Source organism: Cyprinus carpio, chromosome B24 (genome assembly GCF_018340385.1).
Source record: "Cyprinus carpio isolate SPL01 chromosome B24, ASM1834038v1, whole genome shotgun sequence".
Lineage (NCBI taxonomy): Eukaryota > Metazoa > Chordata > Actinopteri > Cypriniformes > Cyprinidae > Cyprinus > Cyprinus carpio.
In genome coordinates, this window is record NC_056620.1 from 11,041,905 (window position 1) to 11,054,362 (window position 12,458).

The 12,458-nt window shown below is 36.8% G+C and overlaps 1 protein-coding gene across 2 annotated transcripts in view; it reads right to left on the reverse strand.

Moving 5' to 3' along the window:
• The window catches only part of rttn (rotatin), a 70,288-nt gene that overhangs the window by 28,392 nt on the left and 29,438 nt on the right, over positions 1 to 12,458 (reverse strand). For both annotated transcript variants that reach the window (XM_042752025.1, XM_042752024.1), the window contains exons 26-30: positions 12,184 to 12,328; positions 8,825 to 8,997; positions 3,404 to 3,623; positions 3,018 to 3,146; positions 2,703 to 2,813 (exon numbers count right to left, since the gene is read on the reverse strand). In XM_042752025.1, the coding sequence (XP_042607959.1) occupies positions 2,703 to 2,813; positions 3,018 to 3,146; positions 3,404 to 3,623; positions 8,825 to 8,997; positions 12,184 to 12,328 (778 nt within the window). The remainder of the gene's footprint in view (positions 1 to 2,702; positions 2,814 to 3,017; positions 3,147 to 3,403; positions 3,624 to 8,824; positions 8,998 to 12,183; positions 12,329 to 12,458) is intronic.

Below are 12,458 nucleotides of genomic sequence, written 5' to 3' on the forward strand. Positions count from 1 at the left end.
TATTATTATGAAGCCCCTCCCTCAGAAATACGCGATGGGCTGAGATTGGTCAGCTGAACATCCTGCCCCTCAAGCTCAGAATGTGCTCCTACTGTATTGTAAACACTGACGTCCTCTATATAGTTTATCAATTTGAGCCCGATTGAGATGCAGAGAATATTAATGAAGAGGATCGCACAGAAACTGTGCAAGCACGGCTCTTAATGGAATGTTTGTTTGTTGTTGTCTAATACTTTTAGATATAAAGCAGCACAAAAAAACCACTTCCCCCTTTTTTCATCTTCAAATATATGTATAACGCTTCTCATTGCTATGTGAAAATAAGTAGTTCACCCCTAGTTTTCTCTTCCTCTTCTCTAAAGCAGCACAACATGACCTTGTCCCCTTTGTTGCATGTTCACGGGGATGGGGTTTATCTGGTTTCGTGACGTAACGGAGCCGGGAAGAAGCTCGTTGTAGTCCCTCTTACCAGTAGTTTTTGTTGGCATTAACCCTCTGAAGTCGATTAACGCGTATACGCGTTTTGGGGTATTTTCTCCTGATAACCCCGAAAAGAACTTAAATTACACTTTCAGTTTTGATCGTACAGATAAGAGCAATACATCAATCGAATCTGTAAAGGGTCTACTTTTTTTTGTATACAGACATAATAACAACAAAACTTTGTGCACTTATAAAATAAAGATAACAAACAAGGAGTGCTGTCTGCAGCCTTTGTCTGCGCTGATCTTCAGTTACAAACACGTCATTAAAATGAACTGTAACTCAGTGAATACTCAACACAGAGACATGAGAGAGATATCTATAGAAAGCCTGACATGTCTACTTTTAAACTAAACAAGTTTAGTTTTTGAGAAAAAAAATGTTATGCGTGGTTAGTGAAAAACTAAAAATGTTAAATCACTTGAATAAGGCAATAAAACACATACAGAACATTGGTTCCCAGAACTTTTGAGAACTGGAGCTTGTAGCCTAGAATTGTTCTTTCTAAATGATGTGAAAATCATCTTGTTTACTCACTTACAGAAAACAATATATTGATTTAAATTTTCTAAGACTCTTTTTGGTTGGTAAAAAGTCATATGCGAGAAGACGTCAGCTATCATGAATTCACACCTGAGAAGACAAAGCCCTGCATAATGAGCTGCATAATGAGCCATTCAGTCAGCTGTGTCACTGAGAGGGATGAGTTACAAGAAAGAATGTGAGGACAAAATAAATGTATATAATTTTATGTTTGTAGTTTATTTAGAATATATTTAATTATCCCACAACATAATTTAATATTCACTTGTGAGTGCAGTTAAACAGTTTATTAGGAACAATCAAAGCTGACTTTCAAACTGAATTTTTTGCATCATTACTTCTCACACAATCCTTCAGAAATCCTTTTAACAATCTTATTTTCTACAAAAAAACATTTATTGTTACTATTATCATTATTATTATTATTATTATTATTACTATTATTAATGTTGAAAAGAGCTGAGAATATTTTTTTTCAGGTTTTTTTAGGGGTGGATAAATTGAAAGAACAGCATTGTTTTGTTACATTTGTTACAGTTACATTTATTGGTACATTATATTATTACATCAAGCTTTTTGAATGGTATAGTAGTGTATATTGTTATTGAAACATTCATAATATTTCACTTGATTATACATTTAGTCAGGAATTATAGTTTGGAAAAAGTCTTTGGAAAAAGTCTAACTAGTAAATGTTTACACGTTATGTGAAAACTAGTACAAGTATATAAATAAATAAAAAGAAACTTACTCATGTTTATGATCTCTGAATAAAGTGCTTCATTCTTTTTTTCTGAGGAAATCCAAACCTCAAATCCTCAACCACATCACATCTTTTTGGGGTGAATTATGTCTTATTCCTCTCATCGCGAAGGAAACAGTAAATTAAAAAAACCTTGAAGAACAATCTCGCTGCGTTGTCTTCTGTTGTGTGGGCGTATTCAAAAGCCGCGCGCTTCAGTGAAACATTTGAATCTCAAAAGCGCGTTCAGCGCGGGGGCGTGGTCGCATTAGAAGATAATGAAGGGAGACGTGAAAAACGGACACTGCGTTGTTTTCATATGAATTACTTTATCACAGAATATTTGTTTTCGGCAGCACTTATTTAGTTTAAAAGTAGACATGTCAGGCTTTCTATAGATATCTCTCTCATGTCTCTGTGTTGAGTATTCACTGAGTTACAGTTCATTTTAATGACACGTTTGAAAATGAAGATCAGCGCAGGCAAAGGCTGCAGACAGCACTCCTTGTTTGTTATCTTTATTTTATAAGTGCACAAAGTTTTGTTGTTATTATGTCTGTATACAAAAAAAGTTGACCCTTTACAGAATTCGATTGATGTATTGCTATTATCTGTACGATCAAAACTGAAAGTGTAATTTAAGTTCTTTTTGGGGTTATCAGGAGAAAATACCCCAAAACGCGTATACGCGTTAATCGACTCCAGAGGGTTAATCCATTGTCAAATGATTTCAAATTTCTTAAATATTAATAATAATTATAAAAATTATATCAGCTATCGCCCCCCCTGCTTCCAAGATATCGGCATTGGCTGTCAAAAAAACCCAACAATATCAGTCAACCACTACATGTAAGTGTCCAAAAAGTTTTCAAAACAGCACTTTATGTTAATTACCTACTGTACTGCCATAATGTGCATTATATGAAGGTCTTACCTCAGGGTCTCGGTCCACCCACAGGGGAATTAACCAGGCCAAGCCAAGCTGGGCGGCACTCTGCCCATCAGAACTTTGCTCACGGCCCAGAGACCACAGGGATATCCAGTCTTAAACAACACACAAACACTCTAATTATGGAGATCTGCTGTAATGATAACCATTCCACTTAATATTATACAGAATATCTAGTGATGAACCGATATAATCGGCCAACATCATGTTCACTAAATTGATTAAAATAAGTTTTATCACCCCCTAGTGTCAGATTTAAAGCCTTGTGATATCAGTGTCAATTGCAATGGCATTTCTGACCTCATTTTTATTTTCCTTCATCATCTCATGTGACAGATGAAGCAGGCAGATAACTGCGTTTTTTGTCACTCCTTTGCCCATGAAGGACATTGAGTTTCCTCCCAAATCTACGTAGAATGAAGAGATGACCTGGGAAGAGCAGTCAAACAGGAACACAATCATAATTAGCAGTCTGGAGAAAGAGAAATTTCATAATGCGAAGTGAGATGCAGCTGAGACACAGGTTGGTCAGAATGAAGTGATTCATGCTTAAGTGTTTGGGAACATCTTGGACCCTGAGTGTGAGTGTGTGTTTAATGTGTTCTGTCTGGATAAGTGTAAATAATCTGTGCAAAATATATTCTAGTGTGTAACTAAGACACTTGAGCACATGTGTGTATGCATACTTCCAAGAGGCCACTGAGGTACTTGAGGCAGAGTGTGTTTGGCTCCATGTTGGGTGTGTGCGTGCTCCATCCAGGCAGGGCCGTCACATGGGCCATGGTCCTGAGAGTGCGCTCTAGAGATGGCAGGCCGTAGAAGCATGGAGCGTCGGACAAGCGTAGGCACTGTAGCAGGCGCAGAGACAGTTCAGAGGCAAACGGTCCAGACAGAACCTCACAAATCCTTTAAAAAAGATGACAAATGCAAACGAGTGAGAAACAAAGTCATCATTATAGGGATCATTGTCTTAGTATGAAGCACTATATATAATATTTTTCAAAAGTACGAGGTAAATAAGATACAGTAATACTTAAACTTAGCAAAGACTATTTAAAATGATCAAACATTACAGTAAAGACATTTATAATGTTAGAAAAGATTTCTATTTTAAACAAATGTTCATTTCAAAGAATCTTGAATGACAAAATGTATGTATCAATGTATCAACTTTTCTCAACACTGATAAAAAAAAAGTTTTTTTGAGCACCAAATCATCATATTAAAATGATTTCTGAAGGATCATGTGTTTATTTTATTGTTGTGATTATTTTGTTTATTTTATTTCAGTGTTTATTGTTTTGTTTAGTTTTGTCCAAGCACTTCAAGACAAGGGCTGGTAACAAAAACGTTGCAGATCTGAAAGTAAAAAAAAATAAATTTAAACGTCCTAATCATATGAATTTAATCTATTTGCTAAACTTTAATTTATTCAAATTATTTACGCTTTCTATTCTTCTTGCAGCATCAAACCACTCCATCCATGTGTTTTTAGTTGAGGAACAAGTTCATGCTGTTTTTCCAAAGTACTTTTCTTCTATTATGGACTACAAACAATTATAATTTAGAAGTGCCAAAACAAGCACCCCAAAAAAATGATACCTGTTAGATTGCTGCTCATAAACTGAAAATGTATGCAGGGAAATGTCTTAGTAGATCAGATTTGCATTACAGAGCCTTGATACATCAACAACTAACAGTGGGAGTTTCCAATTTACAGATCCTCAAGGAGTCTTCAGAAGAGTTATTCCATAAATAACAAAATTAAATCAAAAGCGTCATTAGATTTGTATTTCCCCCCAGATGGCAGGTAGAAGGAAAAGACTCCTAATGAGGATTGTAAAACATTTTATGCATGTACGTCAAAGAGAAAAGGAAGAGTGTTTTCGGAATAACAAATCTGCCTTGTTGGACTAAATGGTTTCAATGAGTGTGTTTTGGGAAGCAAACAGATGTGACAGAGTGTTTTCGCACCCTCACTAACCACAGGTGCACGCTAAACTCAATAGACGCTATGGCTCTTGAATACACTTGAAGATTTAATTAAAATGCACAGCAGTCTTCAAACCAATCATCCTGTTAGAAAAAAGACTTAGGTCAAAGAATGATATCATTCTTTTACTCAATAAAAAAAATCTTAGAAGCTTCTTGGGCCATGAAGCAGGGGTTAGCGCACATGTTTCAGTCCCATTGAACTGTGATGTGCATATGGGTGACGCAGGTTTGAGCTCAACACAATTTCTTAATACAAAATCTTTGATGTAAACAAAATCCATTTTGGTCGCATATGCTTCCGGAATTTAAGCTGTGTGATAAAATATATATTTGGGAGCATTTGTGCAAATGCAAATAATTGTTGTGGTGCAACCTGAATCATTTCTGTACAAAACATTCACTAATTACTGCACCGTATATGTCTGTGAGCTGAAACAGTGACTGGTCAACCATTGTATCCAACATTACATAACCAATTAAACATCATCTGTACATTCTTAGCTTTAATGCAGACTTTCCAGATTGGTTAATATTAGCCGTTAATCACTCCCTTTCACTGTGCTCCACTGTTATGTGACTGGGAACTAGCACACAAAATATAAAGTGCTGAAGAGAGAAGATGAAAAGAACAAAGATAATGCAGAGACTCTCAATGGGGAATCGGTTCAACACTGCAGCTGGAGTTGCTTGCCAGTTAAGTGCTGAACAGGGTAAGGGTCTGTCTTGGCATGTTTAAGAGAAGTCGGACTGAAAGTGCACTCTGCAATGACGAAGCCTCTCATCAGCAGAAAGATTCAAAAGGCTAAGCACACCTTTGCTGAGGAACATGTTGTGTGGAGAGAGAACTGGTCCAAAGTTCATTTTAGTGATGAAAACAAGTTTAATTTAATTGAGTCTGATGGGAAACATTTTGTTCCACGTCAAAATAAGGAAAGACTGAACCCAAAGTGTGTAAAGAAGTTAGTGAAAGAAGGAGGAGGAGGGAGATCATGTGACCCTTCGACGGCGGTGCACACATGGTCCTTCGCTCTGCTCACTTTGTCAAATATTCTACAATACTGATAGTAAATTTCGAACTACTTTCTATTTACTCCATCATGAGTACTTCACCGGTCAAGGAAAATCTGAAGAGTGATTGAGCAATCGCCAATAAAGAAAAAATTCAAAGATTCCAAAATCACTAAAGAAGAGCTTGATGGCGCCATATCAAGCTAGCACTTAAAGAGCAGCAAAGTACTTTGGATTCGGTTGTGGCCTCGAGAGTAAGAGATGCGATAGACTCTGTACGGACCCCGGTATTGGTGCGTGACCTACATATGGACATACTAGCGACCAACAATTCTGCAAATTGCTAAAAGCAGAAGTTGAAAAGCAAGCCATCGTGGCAAAACAGACACGTGACTGGGTCGATTCCATTCTAGCAGCTGCACATGAGGACAGGAGAACAGTCACGAACCTAAGAAAACAGCTAAAACAACTTACCGATAAAGTGACGAACATGGAGGATAGGAGCAGGAGAAATAACGTACGACTGGTGGGGTTACCAGAGGGGGCGGAAGGCTCTGATGCAGCCGGCTTTTTCTCAGAGATAATCTATCCAAGTGGATTCCTGCACTGAAAGGACGCAATATTGAGATTGAGCAGGCTCATCGCGTGTATGACAAAAGAAAAAGTAACTCCGAGTGGCCGCGTACTCTTATCTTTCATGTGCTGAGATGGCAAGACAGATTGACGATCCTGAAGGGTGCACGGCAGGCATACCCAGTGAAATATATGCAGGATAATGTCACGCTGCTGATTTTTCCCAACTTCAGTCCAGCCACGTCTGCCAGGAGAAGGAACCTCAACCCAGTCCTTAGGAGGATGAAAGCACTGGGTCTTGCAGCAGTTTCTCATCTATCCGGCAATAATTAAACTATGACACAACTGTGAACAGATGATGTTCTACTCTTCTCAGAAAGCAGAGGATTTTATCAGCTCACTGCCACAGAAGAAGGCATCTTAACTGCCCAGGAGAGAAAAATAACAACGTGGACATGGACACTTAAGTTGCTGCTGTGATCTTCTATCCTGCAATCTTATCTACTGACTGATAAGCTTTGAAATCTTTTTTTTTGGAGCTAATGGAGAGAAGGTTTGATTACTAGTTCTTGACGCTCGGCTTTTTAGAGACAGGTTTTGCGTTGGTGTGGATTGGTCACGTATCCAAATATTTTTCTGTTTTGTTTTTTTCTTAGGCAGACCTATATTCTTGGTAATGTGCGGTCTGTTTTGGTTGTTGTTCAAAGTTGTTTGTCGTTCCTGTTTCTGTGCTACTTTTATTTTATACAACAGACATTAATATTTATATTTATTTCATTTGAATTTTAAAAGGATTGCGCACTCAGGTGGTTTGGCATATAGAGTTACTTTAAGGAGATCTCATTTTGTGCGGGATTGGATTGCGCCATCTTCTGGTCAATCATCTGTTTCCTCGGTGTGGGATTTGTTGATCGCATTACAATGCCTTTTCGTGTCAAATCTGTTTGGAATCGGAAATTATCTGACCTTAATTTATCTGTCGACTTGGGAGAAAGTGTGGTCTAACCTCAGTTTAACCTCTAAAACTTGGCTTACCGTCTTATATATTTCAAAGTTATTCATGGAGCATGTATAGTAACACAGAGTGTGTGGATGATGTCTATTGTTGTTGTTTTGGGGTTTTGTGATGTTTGTTGTATGTATAAAAATAAATAAAAAAATTGATCACAAAAAAAGATTGAGGAGTTGTCATGGTTTGGGGGATGTTTTGTGCAGCAGGAGTTGGGCCTCTAATACTGCTACATGTACATGGTAGAGTAAATGCAAATGTTTATCAGAACCTCCTGCAGCAACATGCGGTTCCTTCCCTGCAAGCAACCCTCCCAATCAGCCAAAGCGCCGTCTCACAGCAAAACGGGATAAGCAGTTCCTAGATATATAAATTGTAGTTGTGGTTTTAGTAATTGTAGTTCATTTTTAGAAGTTGGAAGTAGAGACCTGCACTCCCGTGGGAGTACCGTGGGACCCAACGCAACAGGGTGCGGCGCGTGACAACTCTTGATGGGTGAGTGTGGTTGGGTAGAGACTTGTGTGTGTGTGCGGGATGCAGGAAAATAAAATGATTCGTGGGACTCCTGCAAAATAGAAATATCTTAAGATAATATATCTAAAAAATAAACAATTTGTTATTCATCTATTGCACAAAAGCAACAAGAACAACTAATATAACATAAAAATGATTGTGGGAGTGGGACTGAAAAATCCGACCCGCACAGGTCTTTAGTTGGGAGCACCAGTACTACCAAGTAAAAAAAAAAAAAGTTAATTTCAAGCCATAATTTAGCTACAATAACTGGAATACCCTGGTAAATAGGCCTACCATTTGAAGTTTGGTGTCAGCAGGATTTTTGTTCAGCAAGTATATATTAAATCGATCAAAACTGACAATAATTACATTTATAATGTTACAAAAGATTTAAAATTAAATAATTGAAATCTTAAAAGAACAGCATTTAAGAATCCTAAAAAAAAGGTTCCACAAAAATATTAAGCAGCTGCTGTCAACCTTGATAATAATAATAAGAATATTTTTAAGCAACAAATCAGTATATTAGAATGATTACTGAAGGATCATGTGACACTGAAGACTGGAGTTATAGCTGCTAAAAATTTAGCTTTGCATAACAGGAATAAATCACAAAGTTAAAATATATCAAAATAATAATATTTTACAACATTATTCTTTTTACAAAAACATCTTATTAAAAATATCTTACCAACCCCAAACTTTGAAACTGTAGTATATTATGGCCTAACAGTTAGTCAAGAGAAATGATGAGAAATAAAATTTTTATAGTCTTCAAACAGGACTGAGGTGCCACAGTGTGTGTGGGTCTGTTCTATAGATAGAGCAGTCCGATGGTTCACTGCATGTGTTAAAAAAATATGAGTCAGTAAGTGTGAGTCTGTCGCTAAATGATTCAAGTGAGTCATTTTGTGTGTGTGTGTGTGTGTGTGTGTGTGTGAGTGACTCATTCAGTTTGTGAGTCGCTATCCTGCGTTTGTGTCACCCACCGCTGTGTGTGTGTTACCTGTCAGAAGTGTGTGTCATTCGAAGCAGCAGAGTGTTGAAGAGGCCTGTCAGTTCTCTCTGTAGCCGGTGACTGAGGTGGGCCTGGAGCTTGTCCTCTTCCCCCTGTGACTGGATCTGTGTGTGGGTCTGCGCTTCACCACTCAGCAACAAGTTCAGCAGGGTGTGCGACTCCTACACACAAGAACACACAGCTACTTAACAATGCTATCTGTCAATTACGGCTCTCGGATACCTCCAGATTCACCCGAACACAATTTGATGACACCAACCTCATCCTCATCTACCACAGGAATGACAGTAAAAACAGCAGCTTTTTTACAAATTCCTCAGTCAGCATCACCAGAAATCAATTTCCTTCATATTTATTTAGACAAATTTACACAATATGGACTAAGTAGATTTTACACTTTCTGAAGAAATGATGAAACAAACAATTTAAATGCAATTTATTAAAAGTTTAACAAAAATTACATTTTCAAGGCCCAATGAAATACGTTTTTTTCTCTTTCACATTGTTTTATTTTTTCCATTCATTTTCTGGATTCCATTTTAATGGTTTCATTAAATTTTAATAATCAAAAGCATCTCTAAATAACAGATTTTTATTAAAAAAAAAAAAAAAAAAAAAAAAAAAATTAATTGCATGCTTTCAATATATATATATATATATATATATATATATATATATATATATATTATATATATATATATATATATATATATATATTTCCAGAAATACTGTGTTGTGCATTTATATTATTTCTTATACTAATTTAAAATTCTATTAAATAAATTTTCTGGTAAATATTCCTTGAAAAATAATGTTTAAATAATCTTGTAGTAGTAGTAGTAGTAGTACTATCATTACATTAAGTAATATATTTCTGTCACAGTTTCTTCAAGTTAAAGGGGTCATATGATACTTTTTTAAAGATCAGTATTTGGTTTAACAGAATATGTTGACATACTTTAATGTTCAAAAAACACATTATTTTCAGATACTGTACATTATTGTAGGTCTTCTATGCCCCACATCTCTCAAGCGCGTCGTTTTTTACAAAGTCCCTACTTCTGACAAGAGCAGTCTGCTCTGATTGGCCAACTGACCCAGTGCATTGTGATTGGCCGAGCACCGCAAGCACTCGTCGGAAATGTAACGCCCCTTTCCATAATCGCGAGCTTCATCTTTCAAAATACATGTAAAGACAGTTAATAATGACCTTAGTTTTACCATCAGTTCAAGCCTGAAAGGGGAACAGAGTCACGTGACAGACAGTGATGAAGCTCCTATGTGTTTGCAGTACACAAGCCATGGACGGTTAAGACAGCTGACTCCACCGTGTGACCCTGTCTCTCTCTCTCTCTCTCTATCTCTCTCTCTCACACACACGCACGACATGCAAAACTCCTTACAGTAGCTGATTCAGAAGCGACAGATTATTGTAGCAAAGTCTGAATTATCTCCTCTCCTAGGTTCATGAAACGGTCATCCATAAAATGTGTTGCTGTTCTGTTGTAAGTAATCTTAAAGCTTCCTAATTGCATCTACTTTCAGAAGGCCAAATATCCCTGACATGGCTGCTTCAAGAATAACTGCGGTTACTGAAACCACACCTTCTTTCTTTGCGTGAACATTTGGGCGGCATTACGCAAATATTTCCATATAGTGACATAAAGATGTGGGGGCGTGTTTGAATGAGCCGTTTTACGGGGGCGTGGCAGAGTCTTGACTTTGATAAAGAATATCTCTTTGGATTTGAGACTTTAGTCTTTGCAACTTCACAGATCTTCTTCATGCACCAAGAGCTTGTAACACTCCAAAGAGAAAGGAAAAATTGAAATCGCATCATATGACCAACTTTTATTTTAATGCTATGCTGTGAAGACCTACAGCATAAGTTTCTTTGCTTATATGATATGACAATAGTTTTTTTATCTCAAAAGAAATGGTAAAATGCTCATGAAGTGATTCTCAAAGCAGTTCTAGAGATTATGTGTTCATGTTCTCATATATTTAAGATGGCAGATCCTGAAAACACGGCGAGCGTCATTAGCGTTTCAGTATGTGTGTAGTAAAAGAAACCGCGTGTCTGCACCATTCATTCACACAGAGACACAGAACATGCAGGATTATATTAAAATGGTATTTTGTGTCTTAATAGTCATAGACACAGTCCATATCACATTTTGATTTAAGTGTGCTGATCTACTTTTGAGTTATTCATCCAAAATTTGGCAAATTCTATGACTTTTTGCGACACACAGTAAATTCCATTTGTATGACTGGATTCAACGATTCCATCCACATTTTTTGCACTCAGGAAAAAATTGGCATGTGGTTGCATTGGCATGTGGTTTCTGAGTTCAGTGTTTTTCTAGTATTATTTTTAAACTATTGTCTTTATTAATATTTTGAACTGGCTATTGTTACATTTTCAGTGTTTTTTATTTATTTTAGTATTTGTTTTAGTCATTTTATGTGATGGTCATTTTTCACTTTTTGTCAGTTTGTTGTTTAATATATTTAGCTTTAATTTATTTTAATTTCAGTTTCTGTAATCTTAGTTACAGTAATCAACATTTCTAAATTTCATTTAAGTTTCTTTTTTTATTTTATCTCAGCTTAATTATATTTTCAATTAACAAAAATGATTTTAATAGTTTTAGTTAGGAATATCAGCACTTGCAGGTGGTGGCTAGAACATTCGAAAGTAATAGCATACTCCTCCTCATTAAGCTGCACGATTTGAGCAATCATTCATGTCCGAAGCTCTGATGATGCAGGATGGGTTACATTTAAAAATTTGGTGCAAAAGATTATTAATAAGCATGTGCTTGCTTTAGCAGGCACCATAAAAAAAGCACTGTAGTGCCTGTGTTTCATTTAGACAGCACAGATGTTTGAGAAACACTCCAGCGACTGTGGATGCTCTCTGCGTTTCACCACCTCCCCCACCAGGCGCTTCATCAAACCCAGCGTTCTCTGTCAGGCGTCAAGGCAGGTTTGTTTGCATACATACACATTAATGCGAGGTAAGGCAGGAAGAGACTTAAAAATAAAGCCATTCATCCCCAGTGTGAGAAACAAAAACAATGATTGCTGATGAACGGCTTTCCGTTACAAGCGTTAATACGATATTAATGTATTTGTATTGCTCCGCAGTGTGATTTATTTCAGCTTTTCTTAATAAATACAGCACACTGTGAGGTGCATCTGAGGCAGGAGGGCAAACTAATTTAATTACCAAGGTACAATAAGTCTCTTTATTGTTTTACGAGGTCTCCAGAGTATTCTCGGGGAAATGCAGGCACTCATTTATAACAGATTCAAGACAGCTGTGGTTTATTTATAAATACCTGGTTTAGGAGTAATTCTAAGAGCCATTTTAAGTCCTGGTGGTCCAGTTCAGACTGGTTCTGCTTGAAGAAGGTGTTGAGGAATGACACAATGTCCACCAAGAGCCTCTCATCTTGACGGCAAGCTGGACGTACCATCAGAAATCTGTCAGATTAATAAAAACGGTTTACTTTATTACTCAAATGTTTGGGGTTGGTAAGATTTTTTTATGTTTTTGAGAGAAGTCTCTTACCAAGACTGTATTTATTTGATTAAAAATACATTAAAACAGCTA